The following is a 17096-nucleotide window of genomic DNA, read 5'->3' as shown; positions in this document are numbered from 1 at the left end:
TGAAAAGTCTTGGTTATTTTTATGCTCAGTTTTTACCTAGAGTTACTGCTATTTATTATAGATGCCTTGATTTCTTGAGTTTCCTTTAATGTCCTTTGTATTGCAGGACTCCTTTATAATGCCTGAAGTTCGAGATCTTTCTGATGCACTGCCTGAAATGTTGATGGATCCAATAACTGGAGTTGGGGTGGTTGCATCTCGAAGTCGTGCACCAGCTGGTTATGATGTAGTAAGCAAAATTACTTTGTGTGGTTGATGCATGTTTGCATTTCTCAAACCTTCATGTGTTGTATTTTGTGCATGCAGTACAGTTCGTAGAGAGCAATTTATTGTGTAGCTATTAATAAGAATGCTCAGTGTGTAAAACAATGAATCATAAAACATAGTACCATATAGGTCAGGTTAGATGCTGCATTTTATATTGTTGTCACATGATTTAGATGAAGACCAGGTTCTTAATTGTCAGGTCTTGTTTTAAAGAAACTGTTTCCTGTAATGTCATAAAGCAGTGAGCAGTGTGTGTACTGGGAAGTAGGAATTGATTGATGCGTGTCCTGTTGCCTTTAGCAAACTGAAATTGTGAAATGTGTCATTGCTCAGCCAGTAGAAACTGGTTAATTTCCTGGGGTAATTTTTTTAAGATTGTAACATATAGACTTGGTAAACTAAAGTTATGTACTTAACAATAACAGCCGATCTGGATTATTAGTAGGACTGAGATTGGCAGGACTTAGTCAGCCCAACAGTAGAACCATTTCTATGCTACCTGGTCCCTCCCCCTTTATCATTAATACAGTGCTCATTTGGATCCTTTTCCCAATTTCTGAAGACTGTGCAAGGTGGAAGCGCTACATAAAGAAACTACATAAAAACTAAAAAAAAAAAAAAAAAAAACAAATTTACTACAGTATGCACCAAACACTTGGATCAGTTAGGTTTAGGTTGGGCGAAGGAGAGTGAGAATAGTAGTGAGACTGGAAGTTACCGCATTGATTTGTTGCTGTAGTAAGCATGTTTATTCTTATTACCATAAGGAACGAACTACAAGATAAACCCCTTGGCTAATCTGTATAAAAGAATGCCCGCTCTAATAATGGCATGAATGGAAGACACAAACAGCCACTGTGTAAATATCCAGAGATATATTTTTAAAGACTGCTCGATAAGAAGTGTTAGCCCTAACAGAGTAGGCCGTAGATTTAGCAGATCGTCGTCATCTTTTTTTGTAACAACATTTAATTTAATTTGAAAAACCTTTTCATAGTGGTTAATTTTTTTCACTTTGGTTTTGCATTTTTCTCTTATTTTTATTTTTAGAATGCAAGACAAACAGCTGAGAATGTTTCCTGATTGACTTACTTCTGTTAGCTTAAAATCTGAGTTGAACATTTACAGTGCTGTTGATATTCCTGTCTGCTAGAATAATTGAGGAACAATGCTGGTAAACTGATGGCTTGATTTAGATTTGCTTCTCCTAAAGCTGCAACCATCCAAGAAAGATTTGAGATTCATCATGTTGATTACTGCTGCAGTAGCTTTATCTGTATATGTTGTATCCTGCCAAGGATATAACAGAATGCCAGCTTCCAAAGCATCAGGGTACCTTCCATGTGCCCAAACTATCAATCAATTTGTACTAAGAAAAAACAATAACACTGGTTGTAACAAGGCTAAAAACAAAAGCATTTAATGGAGTAAACACTTTCACGGATACACCGCTTTTTCAGACTCTGCAGACGCGGTGTATCTGTGAAAGCACTTACTCCATTAAATGCTTTTGTTTTTAGCCTTGTTACAACCAGTATTATTGTTTTTTCTTAGTACATTTTGTTTTTTTCACTGGTTGTTTTATCAGTTTGGGAGTTTTATTTTATAATATCAATCAGTTTGAGCTGATTAAAAAGGCTTGGGTACTAAGCACTTCTGAGCTTTCCTACCACTGAAGAGTATGCTTCTGTGAGTCTTTTGAGGATTGACTATCAGCTTGTGCTAATCCTTTGCCAGGCAGATACGTTCCTGTTGGGGGAAAAAACTTCCATTTTAAAAACTGGTTTAATAACACTTTCATGTTCAACAAAGTTATTTTAAAGTTAGGAATCTTTAATTGGCTGTCACAAGACTGTATTGTACTTTTAAATGAGGATGTCTTTTTTTCCTGTCAGATTAAACGTTGTTTGAAGTAAAGGAGAACCATTTTTCATTGGAGAAGTTGTGTTTATTTTCCTTTTTGGGGCCGCAAAGTGTTAATGTGCATTTTACTCTGGTATTTTTGTTTTTAATTTACAAAAAAAAAGTGACTTTTAAAGAGTTTTATATTTTACTGGCTTTTGCTGCTCTAGTCTCCTGGGAAAGAGGCACCATTTTCACACTGAGCCCGGAACAAACTGTCTGCCCTTCGTCCAGCCACAAAAAGTTAAGTAAACAGGTTTGCCATCACAGCAGGCTAGCACTTTGCCTCGGCTTCAGGTGGGTGATTCTGCTGTAGTCATTTAGTTGTACCTTAGACCACTCATCTTTTACCCCAGATCACTCTGGTTAGTACCTACACTTACTATGGACCAGGGATTAGCCATGTCCACTGTAGTTATTGGGGTCCTTTCAGTTGCCAAGGAAGAGAACTCTTAACTTTCCCAGAAGTGGGAACAGGGAAGACTGCCTTGTTTTTCCAGAATGTTGTGCCCATACCTAAGGAAGCTGGTGCTGCTGCCATTAATAACACTACTGGCTTCATTTTTCCTGTCAAAACGAACAAAAAAAAGAAAACTAAAAATACATTTACTCCTCAAATTTTCTTGGACAGGTGTAGTTTACTGGGTCTGACTCTGGGTTTAATTAAAGCTTTTGATCCTTCTTGCAAAGTAGTTTTTGGTACAAGAGGGAGACCTCTTTTCTTGAAGAGATTCAAGATTCTGAATCTGGACAGGAAGATCAAGGGGACAGCGCAGAGTTTTCTTTTAAGATTTCAGATTCTGACTCTGAGTCGATCTCAGATTCTGATTCTTCCTGTGGGTGTTTCTCTTTCTCTGAGACTATTCCCAGAGTGTGCCAGTACTTTCAGTGGGAGAACGCTGAGTTTCTCCGTTCTTCAGAAAATACTATGAATTGTTACAGAAGGAATTTCCAGAACCTTCACCTATTCCTCTTGTTCTGTCTCCTTTAGAGGATGTGTTTGTTACTGCTTGCAATTTTCCTGATAGTCAGCAAGTTGCCCCTAAAAAGACAGCTAGGATGTAAAGTTCTTCAGTCTTTTATGTTATTATATATTTTTCCCAAACCTAACCCAGCAGGTATAGCTTTAGATCTGATGTTGTCTGTTCAGTCTTCATCAAACCTGTGGGTCTTGGTTTTGAGCTCGGAACTGACTCAGCCATCAGCAAGCTTAGGATTCCAAGCTAGAGCTCTTCCCACCCTACCCACATACCCCAGCTCCTCTTAGATACCTCAGATTTCATTTGTGCACACAGTGAAGCATTGTGCTCCTGCTACAGCTCCGCCCAGGCTTTCCTAATGTGTGTTCAGTCAGCCATAAGTGGTGTTTTGACCTTTTTTTCCTCTTATTCTCCTCCTCTTCTCTTTTCTCTGCCTATTTTTGTTGCAAAAAATCTAGTTTTTTTTATCTATAGTCTAGTGTAGTGCTGTTCTGCACGTGGTCATTGCGTTCTCTCTTTCCTTCTAATTTTCGCTTCACTTCTCTGCAATATTGTCAAAGAAATCTGACAAATCCTTTGCGTTTAAAAAATGCATTTCTGTGGGCACAAGATCCCTGTATCTGATGCCCAGAGGGAGTGTGTTTACTGTTTGGGTCCTGCCCACCTTCAGGTGGCTTATTCTATCTGCAAGGCCTTTCTTCCCCAGGTCCTTGCAAGTAGAAGAAATAAGCTTGTTCTCGGGGGTCTTATTCCCCCTTCTCCCACTGTTGCTTTTGTCTCAGGGTCCCAAAACCCCCCATCAAAACATCTAAAGAGGCCAGGGACCATAAGAAACAGTCTCCAGACTCTTCTGTGTCTGCTGAGGCAGAGCCTCCAAAGAAGGCCCAGAGGCCTTTGGAGCAGAGTTCCTGGCTCCGATACTGGTGTCTTCCTGTCTGCTCCAGTTCCCTTTTCAGGGTCAGAGCTTGTGGCACCGAGCATGTTGCAAAGGGTTGCTTCCCCCAGGCATCATTCCAGACCCTCCTTTATGTCCTTGTTTATCAGGTCCTCTCAAAGCCTGTCTGAGAACAAGGTAGACAGATTGATGAGGAAATTTCTCCTATGCAGGTCCAGATGAGGGTACTCCCAGCTCTGTCCTCTACATGATCTGCGAATAGAGAATCCTGTAGGATTGTTTCTCCTTCTCCGATCTGGCCCATCGTTTCAGAGCTCCCAGATCCGTCAGTCCCTGGGGCCGGTCTGTTGGGCTTGATAGTCCTTACTACTTTGAGCTCGATTGCTTCCTTGACTCGTTTGGTTCTGACCATGTCGAGACAGTGTGTGTGTTTGTCTTGGAGCTGAAGCTTCAACATAGAGTCTGGGAGGATGACGTCAACTCCAGAGCTGTCTGAGTTGCTGCTTCCTCTCAGTGCATCTACGATTGACAGCTTGGCACTGACCCCCCACCCCCACCCCTCTGAGTGAAGGGCTGCTGGTGACTGGGGATGGTCTGTTCCTGATCCCTCGGGACAGGGGCGGCTTCTCGGGACTCCAGTAGTCCTGCTTTTGAGGTGGTGGAGAGGGTCCTCTCCATGCCTAGGAGATCTCTGGCTGAACAGTTTCGGATCCATCCCTTCCCCTCCTGAGCTCTACATCTAAGACCTCTGTTTTGCCACTGTGGCAGGTGGCTCTTCAAGGCCTCCAGACTCTTCTGTTTAGGGAAGCCCAGATTTCTTCCAGCACCTCCCCAGAGCACCCTGCCGAGGCTGTTCCCTGTAAGAAAAGATTCAAAAGGAGACCTCTAGATTCCCCAGAGGAATTTCTCATGACAGACACTGACTGTGATGAATGGGAGGGTTTCCCTAGATCTCTACTGGATGTCTCTTTTGCAGACATTTTAGAAATCCTTCACCAGAGAGGTGGATGGTCGGCCCCCAAGCACACTCCGGATGAGTTGGTGTTCTTGGAGGTCTTTGTGACCGGCCCAGCTACATCCTGGGTGGTCCCCCCCCACCCCCTCAGACCCCCTCATGGACCTGGTGTCAGCAAGGGCTTTAAAGGAACCAAAAGCTGCAAAGCCAATCCCTAAAAGAGCAAATAAGATTGTTAGTGCCCTCCCAAGATAGACCCTGCTGGATGAAAGGCATTCCATTGGATGCCATGGTGGTTGGGGTAACCACCAAGATAGAGCTTGCCTAGGAAAGCTCTGCTGTCCATCCCCCTGACAGGGAGTTATAGGGCTATGGACAGATTTGGAAAAAGGGTCTGCTCTTCTACTTTTGCCTTCAGTGCATTGAATCACCTTTCCTAATTTAAGAGGCTACAGAGGGACTTATTTAAGGAACTCTCTAGTTCCAGCCCTGAATCTGTGATGGTGGAGGAACGGACTTTCTTTATCCACCGTATTGCCACTGCAGTCCATTTCTAGTGCATCCATGAGGCTGATCTCTCACATAGTTGAAGGCACCTCTAGGATGGATGGTTCTGGCATTGCATTTGGCACCATGACTGGATGTGGCTGTGTGATTCCGCAGAATCTTTCATGGCATCATTTGTCAATGCCCCTTTTGATGGTTCCTCTCTCTTTCTGTCTCTTTTTGGACCGACTGTTTGTGACGCACACTCCCACAGCAAGAAAGATCAACAGACCCTGTTTGCTGTTTGAATCCACTTCTCTACCCTGCAAAGGTCCTTCTCCAGGAATCCACACTGAGAAAAGAAGGTGTGGTTCAGAAAATCCAAGGGTCCTTTCCAGGGCACTCGGGGAATTTTTTTCCCCCAGGAGCAGAGGGGGGAATAATTTGAGTGGTAGACACCATTTTCTGGACAGAGGGGGTCTGTTGAATCAGGGGTCTCGGGATTCTCCTTTGGAGAAATCCTTGCAGCATCCCTGAGATGCTCCTTGCACCTAGAAGCCTGGTTAGCCATCATGAACGACTGATGTGTCCAAGGTGTCATATCCAGAGGTTGCTCCATTCCATTTTCTAATATTCCCAAGCCAAAACAACACCTCCCCAATGTTCCACCCAATCAAAGGGAGATGGTAACTTTGGAAATTACAAAGTTGCTTCAAAAAAAAAAAAATTGCCCAGGAGGTCCCTTCAGACCAGTGTGGATCAGGGATTTACTCCAGGTTCCTTTTAGATCCAAAGAAAACAGGGATCTCAGGCCCATACTGGACCTAACTTACCTGAACAAATCTGTCAAGCATCTGAAGTTGAGGATGGTCACTGTCCAATCCAGCCTTCCCTTTCTACAGAAGGGATGACTGGCCATGCTCAGTAGTATGCATCCTTGAGGTGCCTCATATCAAAATGAACAGACGCTCCAGAAGGTACCTCCAGGGAGCCGGTCATTACCAATTTTGTGTGCTTCCATTTGGTCTCACTGCAGCACTTGGGGTGTTCACCAAATGCATAATAGTAGCTGGAACTCAGCTCAGTTTGCAGCGATTCCACTTGTTTCCGTATCTGGGCGATTGTCTCCTAGTAGCACCATCCAGGCAGATCTACTGGTTCAGGCCAGGGATTTTCTCCTGCGACTGGCCCCGACCTTAGGGATAACTTTAAACCTTCAGAAGTCACAATTACATCCTGTGCAGGTGATAGATTTTATAGGAGCCTGCTTGGATACAAACAAAACCCTGGCTTTTCTTCCACCAGGCAGGATTCTCTCACTATGGACGCCATGTTAAACAAATGTTAGTGTTGACTGTTCCTCCAGCAAATCTTGTTCTCCGGTCTCTGGCTGCAAAAATAACTTTACTACCCACAGCTTGTTTGCATATGAGTCTTGCAGTGGACAATTCAGGCCAATGGTCCCTTCTGCATCATCCCCTCAATCATCCTATAAAACTATCTGGAGTGTGCAGAAATTCTCTTGTGTGACTGCTTCATGATCCATAAGTGTCTTAGGGCCAACCGTTCATTCTTCCCACCCCTGTTGTCACATTGACCACAGACGCCTCCCACCTGGGGTGTGGGGGCATTACGTGGAAAGGACAGTTCAAGGCATGTGGACTCACCAGGAGACCAATCTACATATCAGCATCCTAGAGATGTGGGTGATGATTTTAGTGTTGCAAGCCTTTCGCTCCCTTCATCTAGAGACAATTGCAATTCAGACCAACAATATGTCTGTTGTGTGGTACCTCAACAAACTAGGTAGAACCAAGTCCTACCCCCTTTGTTGAGAAGCAATGAGAGTGTGGCAGTGGGCTCTGTACCAACCACATTTTAGTTGCAATGCACATTCTGTGGGAGCACAGTATATTAGTGGACAGGCTCAATAGAGTTTTTCTGATGCCTCACGAGTGGCTCTGAATTAGTCAGTGGCAAACTGTATTTTCCTCAGATGGGGTCAACCCTTCTGCGATCTTTTTGCCTCTCCCTTCAACAGCAAGTGCAGCAGGTAATTTGCTCTGATCCCTCCACAGGGGGGGGGGGTCACCAAGAGACGCTCTAGTCCATGCTTGGTCTTCTTTATGCATTACCCCCCTCTTCCTCTGATTCCCAAATTTCTTCAGAAGGCATGCAGGTTGAAGAGGAAAATGATCCTCATTGCCCCATTTGGCCTTGACAAGTCTGGTTCACCTTCCTGTGGTCTCATTACTTTGCTGTCTGTGGACCCTGGACCCATGTCCAGACCTTCTGTCTCGAACTTCAGGGAAAATTTATCTGGATCTTCGCAGTTTGAAACTAACCATATGGTTTTCCAGTTCTGATGATGGCTAGAGACTGTTATATTATAATTTCCTCCCATTAGTCTTCTACCAGGAAAATCTATAAAAGCAAGTGGAAGAGGTTTTCCATTTGCACTCAGCAACGTCACATTGATCTGCTTACGGTGCCCATTTTAGCAGTCTTGGACTTCCTAGCTGGCCTTTTTCATTCGGGTGCCAGCTTCTCTACTATTAAAAGTTCAGTTAGCCGTCCTTTCTAATTTTCACACTGGGAAGAATGCTACTTCTTTAGTGGCTTCTAAACTTTGCAAAGCCTTTCTCAAGGGTACATTCCTTCTTCAACCTCCTATCAAAGATCATACTCCTACATGGGATCTTGCATTGTTTCTTCAAGCTCTGACCTTACCTCCCTTTAAACCTGCTGCTAAGGTTGAGTTTAAATTCCTGTTCTGGAAAACAGCCTTGTTAGTAGCAATTACTTCAGCCAAGAGGGTATCGGAGCTTCAAGCATTGTCTTCCAAACCTCCCTACGTTATTTTCCATAAAGACAGAGTTACTTTATGTACTAATCTTTCTTTCTTGCTACCAAGCTAGCAAACACAAAAAACTTGGTAGCAGTTTGTTTCTTTTGCTTTCGACTTCTAATCTTTCTTTCTTACCAAAGATTGCTTCAATAAGCACCATTAATCAGTCCATTAATCTCCCTGCGTTTTTGACAAATTTCCAAAATAAGTGTGAATATATGTTGCACCTGTTAGACGTTGATCGACAATTGCACTTCTACCTGGGTAGAACAGAAGCGTTTAGAAAATCTTATCAATTGTTTGTTGCTTTCTCAGATTCCAAAAAAGGGAAAGCTGTTAAAGATATGGTTGCTCGATCATTAAGGGATTGTATTACTCGTATATCTGTTGAACAATGTTCCTTTACCTGGACTAGTCAGTGCTCATTCCACGAGAGCCATAACCACGTCCCAGGCCTTCTGGTCCAGTTTCCTTGGAAGGTATTTGTGCAGCTGCTTCATGGGCGAATTGTCACACATTACAAACTTGATATATCCAAGAGTAGGGCTGCTTTTGGCTCTGGAGTACTCCGGAATATCCTTCCATGAGGCTGCTCAGATTCATGTAGCTGGGACTCTGTCCCACAGGTTTGATGACGACTGAAGAGACAACATCAGATAAAGAAGTTATGTACTCATCATAATGTTTCATCTGTGTTGTCTGCTTCAGTCTTCAACCTTCCCTCCTTCCCTTTTCCGCCTTCCTTATCTCTGAAGGACGTGATGGATTATTCTGAGAACCTGCATTCCTCTTTTGAGCTCTTGAGCATTCCTTTAAGCTATATTGTTTGTTTTTAAGAATGTATTATTATTATTCTTTTGGCTTTTCCCGGTTAGGGGTCGCTACAGTGGATCACCTGTCCGCTCATGATTGGCAGTGGAGTTTTACTGTGTCGAGTTGCCAGCCTGGCGCCCGACCTTCCACAGAAGGCACACACACACTAGGGCCAATTTAGAGTGTTCAATCCACCTACAGCATGTTTTTGAGATGTGGGAGGAAACTGGAGCACCTGGAGGAAACCCACGTGTCCACAGGGAGGACATGCAGACTCCGCACAGAAGGCACCCCAGCCGAGGATCGAACCGGAGAACCTCTTGCTGTGAGGCGACAATGCTAACCGCTGCACCACCGTGGCCGCCCCGTTTTTAAGAATGCATTCTGTTTTGCAAATTTGGCAGCAAACTTGATCTGAGGTATCTGATAGGAGCTAGGCAGTATGGGTAGGGTGGGAGAAGCTCTACCTTGGAATTCTAAGCTTGCTGACAGCTGAGTCTCTTCCGAGTCTGGAACCGAGACCCACAGGTTTGATGAAGACTGAAGCAGACAATAAAGATGAAGTATTATGATGAGTACATAACTTTTTAATCCTACAACTACTGAACATTTAGTTAATTCCAATCCTACTTTTTCTGACAAGGATGAGAAGATTATGTACGTGTCTGCAACTTTGATTTTCAGAATTTTGAATTCTCTGTCTTTTATGTTTGATCCAAGTATGAGGAATGTTTTGTCTGCACTTACTTTCTGTGAAGAACAATCTGCTTTAAATTTAGTTTCTTCTGTTGACAAGTCACTACTCCTTGCTTTACAGTGTGTGTACGACTCATTTAATATTTCTTCCAGAGCTATGACCACTGGTACCGTTTTGAGGAGGTTTGCTTGGCTGCGTTCCCAAAACCTCCCAGATGATGATAAAAATGAGATTTTAAATTCTCTTTTGGATAGTGTGTTTTTGGCCCTACTGCAGTCCTTTTTCAGATTTTCTAAGCAATTCACTAACCTGTCATCCAATTTTGAGAAAAAAAATGAATAAGCAGTCTCAACAAAATGCAGATAAACAGCCGTTTAAGAAGAACTGGCAAAAGGGGTTCCTAAAGAAAGGCTAGAACCTTCCAAAACCAAGAACAGTCCAACATGTCACTTTGACTGTTTAAGGGATCTCGTCTCTCCCCCCCCCACCCCCAATTCCACCTTGGCAGCCCCATTTCCCTTTCAGAAGATCTGAATCTCCACTTTTATCTTTGGCAATAGATAGTTTCAGACAAGTGGGCTCTGAAGATCATTCTTCAGTCTTACAGATGGTAGTAGGAGGAAATTCCTTCTTTCTAGGAGTAGTCCCTCAACTTCCAGACCTTTCATTCACCACATGCTGTCCCATTGAGTGGGGAAGGGGAAGTGCCTTTAATGCCGAAGAAAGAAAATGCTTGGAGACTAGTTCTGCATCTTTCTTTCCTAAACTTGTTTGTGATAGTGCCCAAGTTCCAAATGTCACTCCACAACCAGTTGCATCTTCTTCCTCATTCAAGTTTCCTGGAAACACCAAATTTAAAACATGGTTATCACATCTGTATTCATCCAGACTTCAGGTGTTCAAGGTTGTGTGTGCCGGGATCACATTATCCGTTTGGTTTTACCCTTTGACTGTCCACTGCACCAAAAGTGTTCACAAAGTGCCTATTGCCGGTTATAATTCAGTACAGACTACTGGTTGTCCACATTTTTCCATATGTAGACTTCTTTTTTATCTTTGCAGAGTCTTTTTCAAAGAGTCAGGAATCTTTCACTTGGGTGAAAGATCAATTACACAAGCTGAGATTCCAAGGGAACATTCAAAAGTCTTTTTTGACTTTTTCACACACAATTATTTTTCTTGGGGTGTCTGATACTCACCTCGGTTCAATTTTCTTTCACAAGAAAAATAGATTTATATCTAAACCTGTTTGTAAGGTTTTCCACTTAGACTTTTGCCACTGCAAGGGGAGTTCCGTGGGATTATGGTCTTATGGCATCTATGACTCTCATGGCATCCCTGACAAGACTCCACATGAGAAAGATACAATGGTATCTGAAGTCTCGTTGGTCCCAGCACCAGCATACTGTATCTTTTCAAATCCCAGTGCTGGGGTTTGTCAGAAGAGAAACCACTTATTGGTGACCTCAAATTTCCTTAAATCCAGATCTCCCCCTTTCCCCTTCCATGACCTGTGCACAATGGGTATCTGAGTTTTTCTTTTGGTGATTCAGCCCCCTCTCATTTTCCACAGAGATGGAGATTATTTCAGAACTAATCCTCCTTTATGCCTAAGGTGTTATCTGAAACTACTTTGACAAACTATCCACCCACCCCCCCATTTTGTTTCCTGAACCTAAAAATGAAGGAGAAAGGATACTCCATTACCTTGGATGTCCACAGACAATTCAGGTACTATCTTGACAGAACTAAATCTTTTAGATCTTCAGATTAATCATTTCTTGCGAAGGTAAAAGAAAGAGACAACTGGAATCAAAGGATACCATTTCCAAATGGTTGTCTAAGGCTGTTAACCTTTTGTTAAACACACCAAACCAAAACTCTTCACTCTTCAAGCAGGTTCAAGGCCCACTCTGCCAGGGCCTTGGCATCATCTGTGGTTTGTTGGAAATGGTTCTATTCTAGAAGGATTGTAGAAATGGCATCTTGGTCCTCCGTATGTATTTTTAGAAGGCACACTAAGCTGGATTCCTTCTCTGTCTAGATCAGGCTTTGCTAGGATTATTCACCCATGGCGTCTAGATTCTTCCTCTTCCACCTCCCAAATGTAGTAAACTAGGGTAATCTACCCCTATAGCCAAGATTACTGCAGCACTGATCAGCATGATGGACATAGTACAGTTGTGTAAGTAAACTTGCAACAGTAGGTATTCAAATTGTCACAGCTGTAGTAGCTGCTCCTGCCCTCTATACCCTTTTTTTGGTGTGTTGTTAATGCTAGGGTACAAATTATTTTTATTATCCCTAGCATTGTTCTTTTAGGGCTCAGCCAACCTTTTTCTGTTGACATGAAAACTCTGATGGACTTTGCACCCAAGAATGTCTTTTTAGTCAGCACAGCTTGACCTGACTGATGGTTTGGACATGTGGAAGGTGCCCTGAAGCTTTGGAGCTGTCTGGCTGTTATATCCTTGGCAGGATGTAACCGATATAGCTAAGGCTACTGCAGCAGTAATCATTCAAACGTGCTGTTATGGTAGGTTTACTTATGCAGTGTACTTGGGTCACTTCAGTGGCATAGAGGGATAAAGCTTGGACTGTGGCACAGGTGACCCATGTTCAGTTAGCAACTTAGGCAACTGAAGGAGCAGCAGGGAGGGATGGACATGTCCATGCTGGGTGGGAAAGTGCTTGTTGTTGACTATTGCTAGGGGAGGCATAGTCCAAAAAGTGTTGCCCTCTGATACCATTGACAAGAGTGAGGGGGCAGGTCAGGGAGTGTCTAGGGCATATAAAGACACCCCCTCCCACTGAAGCAAAGAATGCTGAGCCCCCTGGATGCCCTCTGGGTCCATTACTAGCCCTAGCAATACCGTAATAAGTCCATGGGGGGGCAGGAGATTAGCAAGTAGCTGGATGACCCAATGTGGATTTGGGACACTGAGTAGCCAGGCTGGTGGGAGGAAACATGATGGGACAAAAGAAAAGAGTAGGAATATTGTCTTTGTAGAGCACTAAGCAACGAGGATAAACAGCCAAACCTTGCAATTCACTGATTCTTTTGGCTGAAGTGATATGTACCAGTAACAGTTTTCTTCAAGATATAGACATGAAATCTGCATTTGTAGGGGCTTCTTATGGTGACTGTTAGATTTTCTAGTGCAAAATAAAAGTTTCAGGGAGGAACGGGATCCTTGACTGGTTGACACAGAAGAAATGTGAGGATGAGAAACGCGCTCACTTTTTAATGAGGCTAGTAGTGACATCCTGATGAAAGTTGAAAATAGCAGGTAAAAGTTGGAATTGGCTATTAAATGCAATGAAGTGTAGCTGAGTTCAAGAATCAAAAACTTGTGATCAATGATTTACATGGAACTGAAGAACTGAAAGTTTCTGCGTTGCTGACCATGGCCCATGTGAGAAAATTAATCCATTGTACTTTTACATATTTTCCTAGTGTATGATCTGTGAGCAGAAAATAAAGTTTTGACTAGCCTTTCAGAGTAAAAAGGGGTCCCTGTCCATCACTGGAAGTGGAGAAATCACATGGTTGTTGAACAGTGAATGATTATCTGGGTGAGGAGTGAATGATTGTCTGGGTGAGGTTTGCCATTCAGGTGAGATGGAGATCCCCTGGCTAGCTTCAACAAAGAGGAATGTACAGCAGGTGAGGCCGTAGCAGTGTAAATGCACACTTTCTCTGGCTAAAAGAGAGCTGTCAGGATGACTGGCTTTGTGCATCTTGTTTTTCTCCACAAATCTGGGAATAATGGGAAATTGAGAGGAATGTAAAGTAGAGCAGTTACCAGTTCTGGATGAGTGCATCCCTGAGTTGCTCTCTTGAGTAAGGAATAAGGGAATGGAAGTTGCTTCATTTGGCATTACTAGGTTATAGGGAGATTGCAGCATGCTTTACCTAATGCTGGAATGGAGGGCTGGAGTTGACTTGAGTGGCCACTCTTGTAACATCAGCAAGCTGGCTCTGAAACTATTTGCTGGAGACATCCAAACTTCTATACCCTAGGTGGAAAGAATGGGATTCCCCCGTTTGTTGAGACAGCATGCCATAACTATAATGTTGATTTGGGTGGCAGTGGCATTCTGGGGTAGGAAATCTTAAAATGCTTACACGATGAGGAAGTAAGTTATTTTCAGAACGTCTGTGTGCAGTGAGTCCTCTTTATCTGAACATATCCCTTTCTGCTCTTGAAAATCCCCACCACCACCATCAGAAGCATTTATTTGTGGTGACTTTACCATTTGGTATGATCCTTGCACATACAGGAACTTTTGATTCTTTTGATTGGAAAGTCCATAGGGTCGTACTGGTCCTCTGTAAAACTCTTACAATGTAGCATGTATTGGGTGCTGCATAAATAGATACAGCCATGAACCCTAGTGCCTGAGACAGAAGGCTGCAGGAGTGGACTGTTTATCAATCTGTGGGACCAGTGATTTGATTGGAGAAATCTCTGTCTGAAAGTAGTAGTACTTGGTAAGCCAGAGTGTACATCTTCCATGTGATGGACTGTGTTGGCATCAAATTGGACTTCATTGTGTTCAGCCTTAAGCCTAAGGACTGGAACAGTAACAGGAAGTAGCCCAGGGAGGCAGTGAGACTGTGCATTAAGGGAACATTAGGAGCCAGTTCAGGCATGGTAAAATTCTGGTCCCCTCCAACCTGTGATGCACTGCCACAGCTGGTGTTCATTTTTTGAACACTCCGAGAATGTTGTGATTACAAATAGAAGAGTCGAAAACTGAAAATGACTGGCTGTTATGTAGAAGCTTAAGAACTTCTGTGACTCTCTTGCTCTCTCAATGTGCAGGTAGGTGTTCTAGGGATCCAGAAAACATCTCTCTCCTCATTACAGACATGGAAGTAAGGACAGGACTGCACTGTGCCCACACAGAAAGGGCTCTTTTGCAATGAATTGTTTTGGCCCATTAAGATCTGGAATAGATGTTTGAGGTTCTTTATTTCCTTGGCCACCAAAAATAACCTGCTAAAAAAGCATAGCCTTTGCTAGTTTGGTGTGACCTGTTGAATTGCTCTTTGTTAGAGAAATTCTGAAATAAGTAGAGAGTTGATTATCTGAATTAATTGGAACCTAGGGTAGTTTGGATAATTGAACTGTTCACATAATCAAACATATAATTAAACTGGATAAAAAAACTTCTAAAATCTTGCTTTTTCTGCATGCAAGAATACACTTGTCAAACATTCGCGATTCCAATGGACAATAACGAATATTTTTCACATACAAGCTGGCTACAAGCTCAAAAAACATGCTCAAGCAAATAGGTATAATGTTTACATATTCAGATGTTATGGTTTTTTCTACCCAAAAACTTTGGAAGGCTGGTTTGGATAATTGACGTTTTGGATAATCGGGACTCTGCTGTAAAGTTAGAAGCATTATATGGGGGTCAGTGGATCTGAACCTATTATCAGTATACATGAGTTCATCTGTCAGCACAACATTCTTTAGGTCTGTGTTTAGATAGCATAATATTTGTTGCAGTGAAGCACAGTGAGATTACAAAGGGAGGAGAAAGGAGGAGAAGTGGGATTGTCAGTGATAGTTACTTAAACTACTTAAGGCCCAATTTTGTTATTCACCCCCTCCCCTACACACACGCACGCACGCACACACACATGCACCTTGCCTGATTGTCTGCAATCTCCATTTGTTTACAAGATAAAGATAAGCATCTACTCTTTGGGAATTCCAATTTACTCATCTGTCATGTAGTGAGGGCTAGGTGCTAGGGACTTGATCTGTGGGGTAGCCTAATGTCGTCCTGGTGGCCCTACCTCTTCTTAGGATAGCTGATCCATCAATGGCCACTGAGTTCCATTCTCACCTGCAAACTCCTTACAGGTTCATAAGCCAGTGTTCAAACTCTGGTCTTCTGCTCCAAGGAAAGGGCTTTATCCCTGTGTACTATGGAACTAGCTACAGTGGGTGGTTTCAAACTGTGGGACATGTGAGAATAAAGAAAGTTGTCAGTCATGCAGACATGAGCTGTCAGCACAGGTAATTTAAATCTCGTTACTCTTAAGACCTATAGATAAAAAGACTTGGAGCAGGGATTTCTGATGTTCTTCATGCTTCACTGTTGCAGTCATCACATCTGGGTTATCTGCCTGCAGGTAGCCCTCAGTCGGCCTGAATACCAGAGTCTTGGGATTTCTGCGTTAGATGCAGTCACTTCTTCCATGACGTTAGGTCGTCAGGGGTATAAAACCATGCAGCCGATGCCATTACATCAGTCTTTCTTGCCGTGCAAGCCCAGGGGGGCAGACCACCAAGACCTCAGTCTCAGGTTATTCACAGATGTAAGCAATGGAGTGCTCCCACGTCCAAAACAGGGAGTAGTAAGCCACCATCCTATGGTAAAATTGCACAATGAGTTATCCTTAACTCTTCCAAGCCTTGCCCAAGTAATTGCACCTTTAGGAGGGAAACTTGCCCTGCATGCCAAAAACTGGGAATACGTTACCCAAGACAGATGGATCTTAAACATTGTTTCCCAGGGATACAGATTCCACTTACACTCACTCCCAACCCTAAGCGGATGGCCAGACCTCCCCCAAACCAGTGTCAACATTCTCAGGACTTAGAAACAATGATTCCTATCATTCCTTGCCTAAGGACAGAGTTCCTTTGGTGGGCAGAGGCCTGCAACCACAACAAGGGACTCCCTTTCACTCTACCCCCTGCCACCCAAACCCTAACAACAGATGCATCAGACTATGCATGGGGGGCTCACATGGCAGGGCAGTGCATTCAGGGCAAATGGAACCCAAAGCTAAGGCACCTGCATATCAATCAAAAAGAAATGTTAGCTGTACAGAATGCTCTGACAGCCTTCACAGGCCTTATTCTTCCAGGACAAATATTGGTAAAGTCAGACAACAATACAGTCATGTGGTACATAAACAAGCAGGGGGGAACCCATTCCTACCCACTCTGCAGATTAGTCATGGCTCTGTGGAACACAGGCTTGAGCAGCCAAGTGCACCTGCAAGTTCAATTCCTGCCAGGTAAAATAAATTCACTGGCAGACGACTTAAGCAGAAATCTCATGGACCCACATGAGTGGAACTGGAGCCCAAAATATTCAAGATTTTGAGGAACAGGTGGGGGGGCACCAGAGGTGGAACTTTTTGCTTCACCTCAGAACTATCAGTTGAGCAAATACTGCACCAGAATTCCCCACAGCCAAGCTTGGAAAGTGGATGCCCT

General features: G+C 43.3%; 1 protein-coding gene across 4 annotated transcripts in view; it reads left to right on the top strand.

The window, feature by feature from the left end:
- The window catches only part of MVB12B (multivesicular body subunit 12B), a 1443639-nt gene that overhangs the window by 362744 nt on the left and 1063799 nt on the right, over positions 1 to 17096 (top strand). For all 4 annotated transcript variants that reach the window (XM_044058226.1, XM_044058224.1, XM_044058227.1 and 1 more), the window contains one exon: positions 107 to 229. In XM_044058226.1, the coding sequence (XP_043914161.1) occupies positions 119 to 229 (111 nt within the window). In that variant the 5' untranslated portion in view covers positions 107 to 118. The remainder of the gene's footprint in view (positions 1 to 106; positions 230 to 17096) is intronic.

The sequence above is a fragment of the Protopterus annectens genome, chromosome 16.part0, assembly GCF_019279795.1.
Source record: "Protopterus annectens isolate FY-2018-M chromosome 16.part0, PAN1.0, whole genome shotgun sequence".
NCBI lineage: Eukaryota > Metazoa > Chordata > Ceratodontiformes > Protopteridae > Protopterus > Protopterus annectens.
The sequence above is the reverse complement of the archived record's forward strand: the minus strand, read 5'-3'. Positions and strand labels throughout refer to the sequence as shown.